This window comes from Oenanthe melanoleuca, chromosome 2, assembly GCF_029582105.1.
Source record: "Oenanthe melanoleuca isolate GR-GAL-2019-014 chromosome 2, OMel1.0, whole genome shotgun sequence".
Classification (NCBI taxonomy): domain Eukaryota; kingdom Metazoa; phylum Chordata; class Aves; order Passeriformes; family Muscicapidae; genus Oenanthe; species Oenanthe melanoleuca.
In genome coordinates this window covers 123,440,323-123,456,913 of record NC_079335.1, presented here as the reverse complement: position 1 = coordinate 123,456,913, position 16,591 = coordinate 123,440,323, and the positions used below count along the sequence as shown (strand labels likewise).

The following is a 16,591-nucleotide window of genomic DNA, read 5'->3' as shown; positions in this document are numbered from 1 at the left end:
AAATTTGCCTCTGTGGCCTCTGGTTGAGGAGGTCACCTGAAGGGCAAAGAAAGAATTCCTCAGTTAAGCCACTGAGACTTGGATCAGTCTGAACCATCAGTAAACAGATTTATCCATCCTTAAGAACTTTGCCTTGAGAGCCTGCCTAACAATTCAAACACATGCCACACAGATCAGGTGGTCTATAGGAGACCTTCTTGAGTTCACAAGGTGAAGACATTTCAGTAGGATGAAGTAAAGAGGAGCCATGCTTGTGATTCCAGTGGAGTCAGGAGCTCCTCCACAATGACCCCTCAGACAAGGTACAAGGATCTGGATGAGAAAGACTAAGAGGACCTGCTTCTATGTGACCAGCTGAAGGAATAATTATTCTCCTAGGACTACTTCCTTGTCACTCTAATAGGAAGGCAGTGATCAGAACTCGGGTAAACTGAATCAAGTTATACATAGTGTTGAATTGCTCCTTCCTGAAAAAATTATGTCTTCTCCAGGAATGTGACCTACTGAAACCTGGCAGACGTTGCTTTTCCTTCTCCATACTAACCTGGCAAATTCATATCTAAGATAAGAGTAACCGTGCCGGGTCTAAACAGCAAGTTATTGCAATGATCAGCAGTATGCTCCACACGGTCTATGGCAAGTTTGCTCTATGCAAAGAGAGCAGTATCTGGCTAGCAATCTCCTCTCTCTCTCTCTCTCTCTCTCTCTCCCTCTCAACTCTCTCTAGATTGTTTATTAGGTGTGGTTCTAGCCCCAGACTTATGAAAAAGTGAGAGTGGGAGAGATAGGAAGGAAGGAGTTGCTAGGGAAAAGTCAGCTGCAATTTTTTGCTATCCTTTTGAAACAAGAAGTCCCCAGGCAGCTTTAGCCTGCACTGCAACACAGAGGCTGTCTGGAGGGGCAGGATGACAGTATGATTCCTCACAGGCTGCACACTTCTTTTCAAAGCTGTGACATGAGCATTCTGCATGTCTAGCAGAGTGATGGTGCTGGAAGCATATGGAAGTGTCCATCTTCCAGGTGTTTGTAGCAGAAATGGCTATGGGGGAGGGCTCTGGTGCAGCTCTTTCAGAGAGTACTCATTACCTTCACCATTCTTTCCCTGCTCCCCTCTTATTATAGTGTTCCAAACTCAGACACCCTAAATTAAAACAGTATTTTACAGCTTGATACTGAAGACTCAGATCACAGATATTAGTTACCCCTATGTCCTCTGAGAGAAGCAAGGATTTGACAGGACAGCTGAAGTCTTCCTTTTCTTTATCATTTCCCACTTTGTACAGCTTACTGGCATGTTTCTTTCTTTGGCTTTTGGATGTGATAAATCTGAGGTTTGCTATTGAGTTTGGGCATTTGGTAAGGCTGCTGCTTCTGTGCTGCTGGTATCCCCCCCACCTTCACTCTGTCCCAATGTCACATTAGTAATGATACCGTTTAGGGGATGGAAGAGTGTATGAAAAACATCCATAGAATTCTTTGTAAAGTAGAAGGAAAAACAGGTCAGTGAGACCTTTCCATTTCTATGACACTGGCAGGACAAGCCACAGCACCCGACAGGGGTGAGCTTTCCAGCTCCACTCGGAGGGGCTGTCCATCTACAGGTTCCTGCTAGCGAGGCAGAGGCAGCCCTTCCATCCTGAAGCCCGGCTCCCGCAGCCGTCACCCATCCGGGCTCCGCGATCCTGCCACCTCCGCGATCCTGCCGCCTCCGTGCCCGACCGGCGGGCGCCCGCTGACTTCCCAGGCGGAGCAGCACTGTCGGTGCACGGGACACCGCTGAGGGAGGTGGAAAAACTAAAATGAAAGGGAAGAAAGGGAAAGAAGGTGTCGTCCCGTGCTCCTTTAAGGCAGACAGCCGGCTCCCGCGGGCAGGCAGAGAGGGAAAGGGCTGTGCCCAGGCAGCAGTGCGGGCAGCAGGGAGGGCAGTGCGGGCAGCGCCCGCTCCCGGGCACAGACAGGCAGCAGGGAGGATAGGACAGGCAGCAGGGACAGGGCAGGACACACGGCAGGGCAGGACACACGGCAGGGAGCAGGCACAGGGCAGGCAGCAGGGACAGGGCAGGACACACGGCAGGGCAGGACACACGGCAGGGCAGGACTCACGGCAGCACAGCACGGGCAGGGTGGGCAGGGCGGGCAGCGCAAGGCAGCTCGCGCCGCCCGGGGAGGGCTCTAATTCATCACCCCGTTCAGCAGAGAGGATGGGACGCCGCTAAACTCCCCTTCCTCCCTCCTCCCTTCCCCCCTCTCCAAGCAAGCCCCCCCCCTCCTCCCCCCTCCGCTGCTCTTTCTCTTTCCCCAAGCAGTGAGCCTCGGACAGTGCTCGGCTCCAGCGCTTTATTTTAAGATGATCGGCCAAGGTCTTTGCAGATAGATTTTATCTGAAGTTAAATAGCAGGCGCTCGCTGCTCACTAGCCAATAAGTCATTTTTAATAGAGACAAATCGCTCTGGACGCCCCGGAGCGCCGGTGCCGCCGCTCCTGCCCGCGCCCCCCGCCGAAGGCGAGCGGGCAGCCCGGGCATCTCCCTCCTCCCGTAAGTGTCCTGCTCGGCGGATCCAGAGCGCGGCCGTGTGCGGAGAAGGGGAGGCAAGGGGGGGAGAGCCTGCCAGCCGCCCCGCCGCCCTGACAGTGCCTGCGCTGGACGCACAGCGGCCGCGGGACACCTCGGCGCGGAGCGCGGCCAGGAGATGCGCAGGGGTGGCGGGCTGCGCCGCGGCACTCAGCCCCTCTAGGCTGGCCCATGGAGCGTCCCGCGGAGCCCCGTCCGCCGTCGGATCCCCCACGCCGTACGTATCCCCAGCGCGGCCCCCCCGCGGCGGCGGGGCTGTCACGGGCCGCGGGGGCGGAGAGGGGCTGGGGCCGGGGATGGGGGTCCTCGCCCGTCGGGGCGCCCCGGGGCGCGGTCCCGGCCCGGGGCAGGGCACGGCGCGCCTTTAGGAGCGGCAGAGGGAGGGGGGCGCTTGCCGGGGTAAGCATAGGCTGCTCGGGCGTCCCGAAGGCAAAGCTCTCTGCCTCGGCTTTAAGCGCCCAGAAGCATCCGGAGCCACGATCCCGGCGTCTGCTGTCGCCTTCTCCGCGCTCCGGCGCCGCTCCGCTCCCCAGCTCGCTGCCGGGGCTCCGCAGCCAGCTGGCGAGCGGCTGCCGCCCGGTCCCCGCCGAGGGCACGCAGGCAGGCAGGGCTGGCAGTGGCACCCCGGGCCGTCCCAGCCCGCACCACGGGGCTCTCCCACCCAGTAAAAGGACTGAGCGCCGGGAAGCGCTGCCTATAGGCGGTCCGCCGCCACCTCCGACCGTGCGATCACTTTGCTTTGACGCTGGATTAACTCGATTTTAATCGTTTTTTGTTTCCCCCACCCCCATTCACACACCCCATCTCCTCCTCTCCCGCCGGCCCCCCTCCCCGCCCTCCCCTCCTTTCACTACACACCTCTCTTCCCCCCTTGTGCTAAGCCTAACCTCGTCTTGTGGTCATGGGATCTATAATTTCGTTTTTGTCTAGGCTGGTGAGAGCTCTGCTTGTTCTGTAAAGTGGATGTCAGGTGGATCTATGTTCTGGAAGGAACAAAGAGCCAGCGCAAGCAACGCGGGGGAAGTTTGAGCGGCGAGGATGCAGGCTGTGTACTGGTACGCGGTCCTTCTGCTGCAGCCCACTCTGTACCTGGTGAGTGTTCCCGGCCCCTTTCACGGGCCGGGCACGGGGAAGCTCGTGGTGAGGAGGGCGCCAGCCTGGCGGAGAACGAACTAACTCACGGCAACTACTTGCACCCCGCAGCCAGCCCTGCCCTGTCCTCCCAGGGCCGGGCCGGAGAGATGCGGGTCCCGGCAGGGAAATCCCGGCGGGGTGAGACGAGTGGGTCGCAGACCTGTGACTTCTCCGCGGGGAAGGGATGCTCCGCCGGGCCAGAGCCGGGTCGGGGTCTACCGGACAGCGTCCCCCGGTGATAACTCCCGGACCGGGTCCCTGGGTGCCTGCGTGGGCATCAGAGCACCGCCGCGGGGGCGCCCGGCCGGGCTGTGGGATGGAGGCAACTTCCTGCCCTCTGCTCCCTCCGGAGGGTGGCAGCCCCTTCGGAAGGGAACCCCCTCGGTGTGCCACTACGGGCGGTGCGGCACAGGCGGGCGGGCACTCGGCGGCGAGCACAGCTAGTATTTTCAGCGAAAAGTGTCATTGACTTTCGTGGCAAATCTCCTTTAAGATTACCGCGGGAACACGAGTAAACATCGCCGTTATCTCCTTTCACACACACACACTTTATTCCCACTACGGTTGCAAAGAACAAAACCCAGGCAGACTACCCCTTTGCAGTCTGCATCCTGTCTCTCTTGTGATGCGTTAAGCAGGCAAACGCTTGGCGGCAGCTCATCCCCGCGGCTACGGGGGAGGGAAAAGACCTTTTTCCAGGAGCGTTGCCGAGAGAACCACACCGGTGCCCCTGCTGGGGGTGGTGACGGGGATGACCTGGCTCCGGTCCGGCTGTGGTTCCGGCCCCGGTTCGGGCTCCGGCCCCGGTTCGGGCTCCTCGGGCTGCGGGCGCTGCCCGCGCCGCCGCTCCCTGCGCTGCGGCGGCCGCGCCACCCGGGGGCGCTGCGGGGCAGCGCGCGGCCCCGCGCGGGGCAGCCAATCGGGCGCGGCCGGGGCAGGCGGGGCCGCGCGAGCTCCTCCCGCGCTCCTCCCGCGCAGCGCCCGCGCAGCGCCCGGCCCGTCCTGTCCCGTCCTGTCCTGTCCTGTCCTGTCCTGTCCTGTCCTGTCCTGTCCTGTCCTGTCCTGTCCCGTCCCATCCCCGTCCGGCACCTCCCGGCCCTCCCCGTGCCCGCCCCACGCGGCTCCCCCATCGGGGGTCCTGCCCTCGCCGGGCGGTGCCGCGTCTGCCGCGGGCGTCTCTCCTCCCTGCGAATTTTATAGCCGGGGTGGGGGTGGAGGGGTGGGGGGAAATGGGGAGAAAAGTGCGCGGCAAATAATCCATCAAAAAGCCGGCGCGAGATCGATACGTCGTGTTAAATTTTAAATGTGTTTGCTGGCAGTTAAACTGCTCTCGACTCATTACAACAACAGTGCTGGATTTATTCTAATGCGCTGCAGTCTGAACAACAAGCGCATTAATTCTCCTTTAATTGTAAACTGGGAGCATTTGAAAACCATTCAGTGTGCAAATTATGCTGATTCAATTACCGTTTAGTTACAGACTTCATTACCTGAATACTTTTTTTTTTTTTTTTTTTTTTCCGAGGGCTTGGCATTGCAGAGTGAAGGAGACGATTTTCAAGTTTCCCTCTAAACAATGCAAAATATGATTTAAAAAAAAAGAAGTAAAAAAAGAAAAAAAGGTCGGGAATAAAAGACAAGCCTGAGGGGGAGGGAATGCGCCCTTCAGCTGGTCTGTGTCTTCTGCCAAAACACTCGGGGAGGATCCAAAAGGATTTCCCTAGCACGATTCTTCTTCCTAACTCGATACTTCCACGTTTATGCCAATCTCTCCCTACTCTGTATTTCAGGAGTGACTCTGAAAGTTTGCATTAGGCCAGCTCATGGTAACAAACTGTTTATTAGCACCGAAGCATTAAGTTTTGATTAAAGCTTTAATGCGGCGCCACAAAGCAGCAAGGTGCAGCACTTTGTTGTGCCTATCCGTATGTGCACGTCGCTCCGCGTGGACAAAGGCAGCTTCAATTAGGAATTAAATTTTCAGTGCTCAAACTGTTAGGAAGGGTAAATGAAATGGCAGCACAAACAGCTTCCTATCGAGTTTGTAAAAAAAAAACCAAACCTTTTTGAGAGGGGTTAATAATATAGGTGAGAGGGAAAATAGCCTGTTTCCCCTTCGCCTGAATTAGGAGGTGTTCATGGAGAGTGAACAGCTGCAGCGAGGCTGGGCTGCCTTGAAGTCACTCATTTACAGACAGTCTGCCTTGTAATTTCTCTTCACTCAGCAAACCGCTGCTCTTTTTCTGTTTTCTGTTTTTTGTTTTTTTTTTTTGTTTTTTTTTTTTTTTTCCTTTTTCTTTCTCCCCTACCATTAAACCTCTTTGTAATGTAATATTAAGAAAAAAAAATAGTGTTTCTTCTTTTCTTCCCCTTTTTATACAGCCATATGTTATCCAGCCTTATTGCCTGAAATTTGTAGAGATCATGGCCAAGCTGAAGAAGTAGGAATTTTGCTGGGGTAGAGATGGTTTACCATATCATGTTCATTGAAAAGAACATTAGTTGTGCATTGCGAGGTGTGCATTTTCTTCCTGTTTTGAGCTGTGTAGTGTATTGAAAATGTTATATTTGATTTGTAGTGGTAGTCCATTTCCTTTGGCCTAAATGGGTAACTTAGTACTTATTTGGCAGAATTAGGAGTTAACCTTTAAAGTCTTGCAGTTGTTTTCTTTCTCTACTTTTAGAAAGCTGCAGAAAGTGTCCAATCACTTTAGGTCTTATTTACCATGACACTCCACATCACCGTTGTTGTTTCAAGCATCCTAGTCTGATTCTAATGGAATTAGAATAATGGAATTCCTTAACTAACAGTGCTGTGCTGAGCTCAAAATCGTCAGTGAGGAAGCACGTCAAAAATAAAGAAAAAAACCAAAATAACACCCGGAGAGCACAGACCGTCATAGAATTGAGTTCTGTTTATAAGGACGTTGGGATTTTACACCATTCCTTTAATGGAAACCTTCTCGTTTTACCTCCTGCCTAGTTGCCGGTGAACTTCCAGTCCAACACCACAGGACAACAAAAGGCCCGGCTGTTTCTTTTCATTACTTCCTTATTTTTTCCCCCCTGCGTGGAAGCAGCAAGTTATAGAAATAACCACAGAACGCGCGGGCTGTTAGGAAGGACGGCAAGCATCCTAAGTATTATTTCTCAGAGGGACAGGTCAAGCAGGCCCTCGAAGGAGGAGGCAGATCGTTCCCGTGCTGACAGCTGCGGAGCCGCTCCGTGCGGGCTGCGGCTGGCAGCTCCCGGTGCGCTCGCCCGGTCCGGTCCTGTCCCGCTCCGTCCCGTCCCGCTCTGTCCCGTCCCGCTCTGTCCCGTCCGTCCCTCTCGCTCCGGGTCGCCGCCCGGGCCCGACTCAGCCCCGGCCGAGGCGGGAGCAGGCCGGCAAAGGGCTCGCACACTGCGGGATTTCACCCCCGTCACGATCACGGGCACTGCCCCCGCAAGGTCCGGGGACACCTTCCCGCACCGTACGAGCACGGGGTGGGTACATGCACCTCTTTTGCTGGGATCATCCCGGCTCGAGGAGACTTCTTAGGTGCTCCTTAACTGGAGTAGCGGGTACGGAGCTCAGATCAGTGGGAATTTTGCATGGCATGCTGCTAGGGTAAGGATCCCTCCCCCCCTTCATCCCCCGCCCGGCTTGTCGTCTTCTCCCAGCAAAGTGTTTAGTCGCGGGTGGGTTTAATTAGGATACGCTCCGGAGCCGGGTAGCAGAGTGCTTCCACTCTGTGCAGAACTTAAGCAGTACAAGAGCAGAAGGAGGGGTGATTTTCCATCCCGCGGTGAAGGCTGTTTCGCGGGGGGAGCTTTCCTGAGAGGCTCCTTGACAGAGGAGTGGAACTACGGGACTCACGGGGCACCTTGTTAAACAGGGCGATGGCTTTGGCACAGGGACTTTGGAAACAGCCTGCTAACCTTCTCCCCGTGCTGGGCTGGGATTTTAAGGTCTGTTTCACACCGTCACTGTAGCTTGGAGGCCTTCTGACAGCCGAGGAGAGCTTTTCTGCAAAACTGTTGTGAATAACAGAGGTTTAAAATTGTCATCAGCGATGGCACATTTGGTACAGTATTTGCTGAGGGGGTAAACAGGGGGTTAGTGGCTCCAGAGTTTGTGTACATTTAATTTCGCTGCGTGTCACACTGTTTGCGGTCATTTCACCCGGTTAATGAAAGCTGTGGTGAACGTGAGGAAATATCACGTGCCGGCGAAGATAAGTTGATTTTTTTTTCTTCTTTCTGTTTAAAGATTGTTGCTGATTGTGCCCTACTTTGTCATGGAAGGAAAAAAAACAACAACAAACAAACACCTCTATAGGCAGGAAACAAAAGAGAGAGGAGGCATTGTCCTATCGTAATCACCACCCACAGTATTTTCTCAGTGGCATTTGCTGTGAATGCATTCGGGTATTGGTTTTTTTTCCCCAAATAAGCGATTTCTTTCAGTTTTCAAATTGACGTCGAAGACAGGGAGGGCGGAGGATAGCGCTTGGCGAGCAGGGACAGTAGTGGCTTTTTGTGCGGGGGAGTTTACATAGCCTTGAGATGCTCCTGCTCCCTCTTTCTAAACGAGTTTGAGAGACGCTGTAGCGGTGGTTTAGGGGGGAAAAATTTCCCTTTCGGAAGGTAAGATACGGGAATAACAACGGGACCCCGAACTCGTGTAGGTGAAACAAACTTATCTGCGCTCTTAATATTTTATTTTATTTTTTTTTTTTTCAGGCAGAGGATAGTGTATTCTTTTCAAGGCTTCCTTGCTTCCTAACCACCAGGGACTAGTGCTAGTTTAAGAAGGGGTTTCCCCACACTGAAATTTCTTTTTCCTGGTGCTTAGTACACACTATTTTAATTTAGTGTATAGTTGGAGAAAGCAATCTAGAATAGATTTCATCTTCTCGGGAGGCACCTGAATATAATCCAATATCCCTGTCTCTCTTCGACTAGCCAAATCTTCCAAGTCAGTACGGTACCTAGAGGTATCCATTTTAACCTCTTTAATATTTCCCTGCAACTCTAAACCGCCATTTTAATTAACAAAAAGCCAATTTCCTAATCGTCTTGGAAAGTGCGGTGAAGCAGGTTAAGAAACCAATTGCTCAGAATAGCCAGTACTTGGAGCAAATGAATGTATGAGCCATCCTACCCTGCCTAGGATTGGCTTCTGTTCTCCCGACTGGGTTTGGGGGAAGTTTTGCTGTGATTTAGCAGATAGTTTAACACCCAGCTCGCTCTTCTTGTAAGTCAGCATTAAACCACCCTCCTGGGTGCTTTGTAAATACAGCTTTAGCATTTTTTTTCATGCAGCGGATTGACATGTTGACGATTCTGCTTTAAGGAATGTGACAATAAAGTGGAAAACCAAAGGCTGGCAAGCACTTCATCAAGGATAAAAAGGTTCTGCTGTAAGGATGTCACTCAATTTATTGTGAAAGTCGAATGAATTACGTTTAATGAAAGTGCTCCCCAGATGAATATTACCAGCAATTTCCTGAGTTGGCTCTGTCAGATTGATATGAGGAAATGCCAACCCATATCAAAAAAGATCTCCAATCTCAATTACTATGCAAGCTTTCGAAGAGCTCCTTTTTATTGATATGATATATATTGGCGGGTTCTCAACGCTGTGCAAACTACTCTCTGTTCAACAGGACAGCACATTTCCCACTTTATTGTTTAACCCTACGTTTTTCTGGCTGTTGTATAAACTTCTGCGAGTGCCCTTCTTTCAGAGGGGAAACTGCCTCTCATCCTCTTTCCCCTTTCCTGACCCAGAGAGATCAAAGTTTTGTGACTAGGAGACAGCGGGGGCGACGGTCATTGCAGGAAGTTTGTTCAGCCTGGATGGACAAAGCCGAAGGTCAAGACAAATAGCTCGGCTGAGACAGTGGCATTGGATACCCTAATTTTCAGTGTATTTCTACGCACCGATTCAGATCACGGTAATATTTGTTACGACTAGCAATCCCAATATTCCTGCACTTTCTTCCTTATTCCTCTAGGGCTTCTAGGGGCAAATTAGGAATTCACTAAGCCCTCGAAGGGAGAGAAAAGCTCTTATGTCACCTCATCTACATAAGAATTGACTTTTCGAGAGGCTTTTCTGTTCTATTTAACTACTGTGACTCCGGTCGTTACTCAAGGATACAGCTTCTTTTCCCATAATCCGTCTTGCTGGGCTTGTTTGTAATGGATTCAGTCAGATTTCTTCTGTCGCTTCCATACTCTTTCAATTTTTTGTATCAAAGCAGAGAGACAATACTGAAGGACAACAGGGGGACTCTCGAAACTCTGCAGCAGGACGGGGACATGGTTTCTTTCACGTGTGGGGCTGCAATGAAGCATTAATGTGGAAGCAGAAAGTTTCTCCTTAGCACATATCGGGTTAATCTGGCTTCCTATTTTCCCGTTCTTTGCTGGATGCACATCTAAAACTTTCTTCAGAGCAAAATTAGTCCACGTGTTGTCTATTTATTTGTTTGCTTATTTATTTTTAAAAAGCGTGTCTTTTCCCACTCTGTCGGAGGTGCTGAGTGTTCCAAGCTGCGGGTGGCGAGTGCAAGCGCTGCAGGAGAACGGGCAGACTGTGGCAATGGGGCCGAGAGGGGGCTGGCACTGAGTGTCCCACTCGGCACCGGGCCGGCAGCGCCGTGCAGCAGCACCCTGGACAGCGCCCGGGCAGGGCAGCACCATGGACAGCGCCCCGGCAGGGCAGCACCCTGGACAGCGCCCGGGGCAGGGCAGCACCACGGACAGCGCCCCGGGCAGGGTAGCACCGCGGACAGCGCCCCAGGGCAGGGTAGCACCACGGACAGCGTCCGGGGCAGGGCAGCACCGCGGACAGCGCCCGGGCAGGGTAGCACCGCGGACAGCGCCCCGGTCAGGGCAGCACCGCCCACTGCTCGCTCATGGGCATCCAGTCCCGGGCTAGTAAAGGTTTTGGGCTGTTGCTGCTTAGACTTCATCCCCAACACGCTCTGGACTTGGGGTTTGGCGCTTTGTGCCAGTTTTCCTGAAGGAAGAAGGGAGACGGGTGGACCAGCAGATTGATGTATTTGTGTACTGTTCCTTTCTCTCAAAGGCAAAATGGTAGCTTTATTTTCTGAGTAAAAGCTGCTCAGAGGGACAATACATAAGTATGGGATGGAACAGGGGTGGTAGAATGAATCTGGGGATAGGAAAGCTGTTCTGAGATGCTCAGGTTTGTCTCATTCTACCCCAGGACCACAGCATCCTCTCTTTTTAGAGAGAGACCAGAGGTATCCAAGAGCATTGGAGTAAAAAATGAGGTCTGAGGCATGGCTGACACAGAGACATGAGAACAGGGAGTTATTAATTAACAATGACACTTTTTATCCCATGGGTCGGGGCAGGAGTGTCTCAGACATAGCTGATGTAATTTTTGGGGTAGTGGCACTCTGAGGCATCTGTGAGGGGCAGCCAGATATTGCTGCCTTCCGTTGATTTCATGTGTCTGGCAGACAGTGCTTAGGGTATCTCCCAGCTCTCCCCTTGTTTTCAGGAAGAGATAATCACAGGCAACTGCTTTCACCTCTGCAAATCCCCATTTACTATCGACAGTGCTATACTCTAGAGCTCTGCCGCTTGAAAAGCACTTGTCAATGAAACAGTGACTTTTGGCAAGGCAGGTGTAAGTGAATGACTGATGAAGGGTCCTTCAATAAAGCAATGTGATGGGAATTGACTGGGCTGAGAGGTAAAATAACCCACAGTCTCCACCAGCCTTCCAGACAAAACCATAAGCCATTTATGCCTGATCCGTATTCTCCCATGAATATCAGTAGTGATTGTGGTGCTTTTGCTGGATGTGAACATTCTCCAGTCCCTTTTGATTACACCATATCCCTGTGTGTGGTGTCTCAAAATTGCATTGTCTGCTGCAGAGATACTGCTTTTATCTTCCAAATGCCACCCTCATTAATGTCAATGTTGCACCGTCCAGCTAGTGACAAATGTCTCAGAGACGTTCATCTGCCTTGCACACTGCATCATCTCTCCTGCTGCCTTGTCTTTTCCTCTCTGAGGAGAGATTTAGTAATATTTTCTTCCTTGCCCCCTGCACCAGCTCAAAAAAAGTTTTGCCTACTAGTTGATCTCTGTCCTGTCCTATCATAAGTTAGTTTTGCCAGTCTTCTGGGTTATCACCTCTCCTGTTAATCTGTTTGAGCGCTTTGATGATAGGCTGACAAGTGCAGGCAAAGATGATTTGCTCTTTACAAATCTGCAGGTTGTTGAAGTGGGAGAAATTAGGCCTACAAAATGATTATGATATTAGTGCCGTCCTTTCCTCACATTTCATCTTCTAGCCGAGAAGATACAAAACCCAAAAGAACAAAGAGCCTGGTTGTTTCTTTGTGTGAGTAACCCGGTTATTGTGTACACAAGAGCACTTGTGAATGCTCTTATTTTGCTGGTCTTTTGAAAACTGGTAAGTCAGATATGTCTCTTATTTCTTTGTATATTTGCTTAAAATTTGGTGATAGCTGTGCAGCAGACTTGTTTTAGAAGCAGAGCTGACAGCCAAAATAATACTAGGAAAGAGGTGATTTAATAACCTTAGTTCTCAGAAATAATACATGGAATTAAATTATAATATATACTATATATATAAAATTATTAATCTTATAATAATATATGACACATTAGAATTATACTAATTTATTTAGAAAGAAAAGTAGAGAGTCACTTAAATCTAACCAGTACATCTCAGCTGAAAAATAAAAGATCCTACTTATCTTTCTTGTTGGAAAATGCTTTGAAATAACAGAAGTAGCATTACCAATGATTAGTGACCCATGTGTTTTATGATCCTCTGTACCCTTCCCCTGCCCTATGTCAGCCTTGCATTATGTGTGACTTAACTTTCAGCTGGCACAATATTTCCTACAGTTGTTTAAGAGGTGCATGTGAGTGACCAGGTAAAAGTAAAAATAGAAAAGGAGAAACAATCTGGCCATGTATTGAGAACACTGTGGATAAACAGACTCCTCTGCAGCAGATCCTATGCCCTGATCCTGCAGTGTAATACAAGATAGAATTCCATGTAAATTGATGGTTTGTTTACTTGTGTGAGGAGAACAGATTCTGTTTATGTTGAAGATTAAGTAGACCATTTCTATTTCCTAGAATTGCTTGTCACTATTCAGATACCACTTCAAATTGAAAGTGCAATTGGCAGCTCTTAAAAAATTTAGCTAATGGAATTTCTGTTATGGGTAGTTCAGACCACCTGTACCATAATATTCATCTGCACAGTCATTTTTATAAACTCTTCTTGATTGAGCTTTAGAAAAATAGTCCTTCTGCTAGGCTATTTTGTCAAGAAATGTTGTCATAGGCCTTCAGGTATATAAAACTGCTTACATAAAATTAATGGACTGCTTTTTATATTTACAGTCTCATCCATAGCATTTGATGTCTTGCAAAAGAAGAGATAGACTTAAAGTTAGAATAATATTAAAACAGTGTCCTCATGTTTATTGCACTGTCAATAACAGTACTGAAAAATATTGATGTGCTCAAAATCAGAATGTTAGTTTGTAATTTGACTCTAATTTAGAGTAATTTCTGCTGTCGCAACTACTCTGTACTATATACAGAGATTTTTCTTAACGTTTATATGAGGAATGCTTTGCAGCTTAAGAAGATTTTGTAAGAAATACTGATAGGTAAAACATAGCAATAATACTAATAATACTATAACTCTGCTGAGTGAACAGACCTTTAAGGTTCATGAAGGTGAGACTATAGAGATGCGACATAAAAGGTGTGCATAATAAATAGTACATGAAAACCTTCACCTCTTAAAAAGATGGGCTCCATCCATCCTGCTGCCTTCATCTGCAATGGATATTACTTGACAATGTCCACTTTTTATATTCCTGCTTTTTTCTTCTCCCTGCTTCCACAAACCATTGCATTTGCTTAGCTGACTTGCTTGTAGCAGGTGGCAGTGTAGTACATGTTCCAAGCAGAGGGTAGTGCAGTGATACCTTCAGTGGGATCACGTTGTGAGTCGTCACTTGGAATGGTTAAAAAATGACATTATCCAGTCCTTGAAATTGTGAATCTTCATCTATATCTCTAGCTTCTGTCTGTGCTGACTTAGTGGGACCTCCTGCAGAGTGTCTCCTTCCTCTGTGAGCAGCTCTGCTTTCTCTGCTAGCACAAGTCATTACTATAAGGTACCATCCCACAGAACTATAAATGTATTGGAATGTAGCTTGTGTTTGTATCTTGAATGCACTGACATTTTCTAGCTGGAGCAGACTGTGAGTCTTGGGAAAGTTGTTGTGTGGATTAGCAGATTGTAACAAAATGGTTCAGTCTTCCATGATAATACAACCCAAATGAATATGGAAATGTATGACTAAGTATGTTAGAGGAGCTGCTGTTTTTGTTCTTCACAATTTATAGAATTTTCTGAAATTGCACTGTTGTAGCAGACACTTCAGAGTGAAGGCCAATAGCTTGCAACTACTTTTTTTGAGCAAAACAATCTCAACTGAAGTCAGGGCACTTGCTCACATATGCTTCAGTGCTTTACTGAACTAGGAGAAAGTGAATGCAGTATGGTTTCTGCATTTTTTTGGGCTATAAAACTTCTTCCATGGAGGAAAAGATAACACATCCATTTCTTCAAATATATTGAACAGTAATGTTTTTGCCAAGAGTTTGCTGAATTTACCTGTAGACTACTTAGAAACTATTAAAGTATTTTTATATAACCAAGCATTACACTTTTGACTATCTCTTATCCTAAAAAGATTGTCTTTATTATTACTGGATAATAATTAATTAAATGATAAAAATCCTATAATTATGGAATAATAATTATATTTTTGATTACTTTTGAAATTTTTGAGTTATGATTTGTGACTCATTCTGACTGCTGCTCCAGCTTCTGAGGAAATAGTCTGCAAAAACACCTTTATCTATGAAATTATACTTAAGTCAGGATTTTCCAAAAAGATAATTAATGTGTTGGGTTTTTTTTTTTTTTTTTTTTTTCTTTTTTTTTTTTTTTTTTTTTCTTCCTGTAAATGTGTTTTTGAAGACTTCAGACAGCACATTTACTACTGTCTGGAATTACAAAGAGATGCAAATGGTGGCATACCTCAGAAAGCCATGTGTGACCATTTTGGAGAACTGTATTTGAGGTCTGAAGTTGAAGTCTAGCTGCACAATTGATGTACATTTTTTGCAGACCACTGCAGATTCTTTTTTTTTCTTTGTCTAGAAGAAAAATATACTGGAACGATGATTATGTAAAGCAAAAAATGTAGCCTGATTTATTCTTCCACAAGGAGCTTGCATGTTGATTCAAGACCATTCAGGCTCAGAAGAACTTTGCCATTGATTTCTTTGCCTATAAAATGGGATCTTTAGCTTGATAAATACTTCCATTTTTTATAAGATGGTTGGGAAAGATATTTCACTACATTTTAGCTTGATTTTCTTTGTGAGAACTGGCTATTGATAGCTAACACAGGAAAGAAGTAGTAAACATTTCTAATGAATGTGAAAGGATGTGTATGTATGGCTACATGGTACTCTGGTCTGAGTAACTTTGTATTCTGTGAAGTCAAAAAGAGCTGAGCAGGCTCTATACACTTTTATTTCTTGCATAGTTTCTGTCATTGTTTTATTCTTTAGTAAATTTACCCAGAACAATGTCACCCTCTCTTTGGCCTGCCATGAGATCCTTCCTGTAGATCCAAGTCCTTTTGTTCTCTGGCAGAATGGCTCCATGGCTGCAGTGCTCCTTCACCTAGAGTAATGACTCCACGGTTTGTCCCTAAACTTTGATGTTTTACGTTATCCAAGCAGCACAGTGTTAGTCATCTGTGTCTGGCACAAAAACAAACCTGTGCTGCCAGCTGCTACAGGTGGATGATTTGCTTTAGCTCAACAGGTGGAGCTGTGACTTCGTAAGCCTCTTCATTCAGGCTAAAATTCATCTCCCTGGGCAGATCCCTGACTCAATTTTGCTCAGGTGTTTTACACTCTCTAAATTTGTACCTACATTTCCATTGCAGTTGGAAAGTTTTTAACCTCTTGACCTATAAAACATTTCAGATAATGAGGCATATATGCTTGTGTATTCATCAAGAACAGTTCTTAGTTTGTGGGAATGTGGTGGTTCTAGGGAGCTTCTGTGGGAGTTTAGTTTCCCCTGGATTTGTGTAATAATGGAGAAATTAGATGGGGTCTAAGATGGTATTTCCACTTAGTTCTCTTTGAGCAAGGTCCACCTTGCATGATTGATTTTTTGTGACCTGTCTTTTTGTTAGGTTCTCAAAGACTGTAGAGATGTTTGGAATAATTCTGTCTTCAGAATGTTTAGAGGAAATGAGTTCCAGTGGAGTTACACTAACATTTACAAAAACAGCACACTCATTGCTCATATATGCTGAAGTTTTCATTTCATAGACTACTTACAACTCCTATGGGCCCTTTATTGCCTTGATTTAGCTGGAGCTGATCAATTGGTGGTTGGAATGAAAGAAGGACCATTCTGTTGGGAAAATGTATCATAGGACAATGAGGAAGTGCCTTGAAATAAGTTGGGATAACAGCATGAGGATCTATTCTTGCTTCTCCATAGATTTCAATTTTCTGTATTCCCCTTTTTTTTATTCATTTTTCAACATACCCCTGTGTAAACTCGTTTTGTCTGATGAATGTTTAGAGAAAGGTTGTTTTTGTTCATCCCTTGGTAAGTCAGTGCTTCAAATATACTTGATACTAGGTGTTCACTATTCATGTCAGAAGTGTCCCCGATACTGCACTTGCAGTGGCAACATCAATTACAGGAACAAAGACAATACTAACTGAAGATTTCAAGTAAGAGAACTCCAGCAA

The 16,591-nt window shown here is 47.7% G+C and overlaps 1 protein-coding gene across 4 annotated transcripts in view; it reads left to right on the top strand.

The window, feature by feature from the left end:
- The window catches only part of NXPH1 (neurexophilin 1), a 161,139-nt gene that overhangs the window by 22,702 nt on the left and 121,846 nt on the right, over nt 1-16,591 (top strand). Inside the window, exons 1-2 of one of the 4 annotated variants that reach the window (XM_056484227.1) lie at nt 1,888-2,789; nt 3,503-3,664. In XM_056484227.1, the coding sequence (XP_056340202.1) occupies nt 3,611-3,664 (54 nt within the window). In that variant the 5' untranslated portion in view covers nt 1,888-2,789; nt 3,503-3,610. Of the gene's footprint in view, nt 1-1,887; nt 2,790-2,888; nt 2,972-3,502; nt 3,665-16,591 lie in introns of those variants that run through there. The other 3 variants (XM_056484226.1, XM_056484228.1, XM_056484229.1) reach the window with 3 other exon arrangements.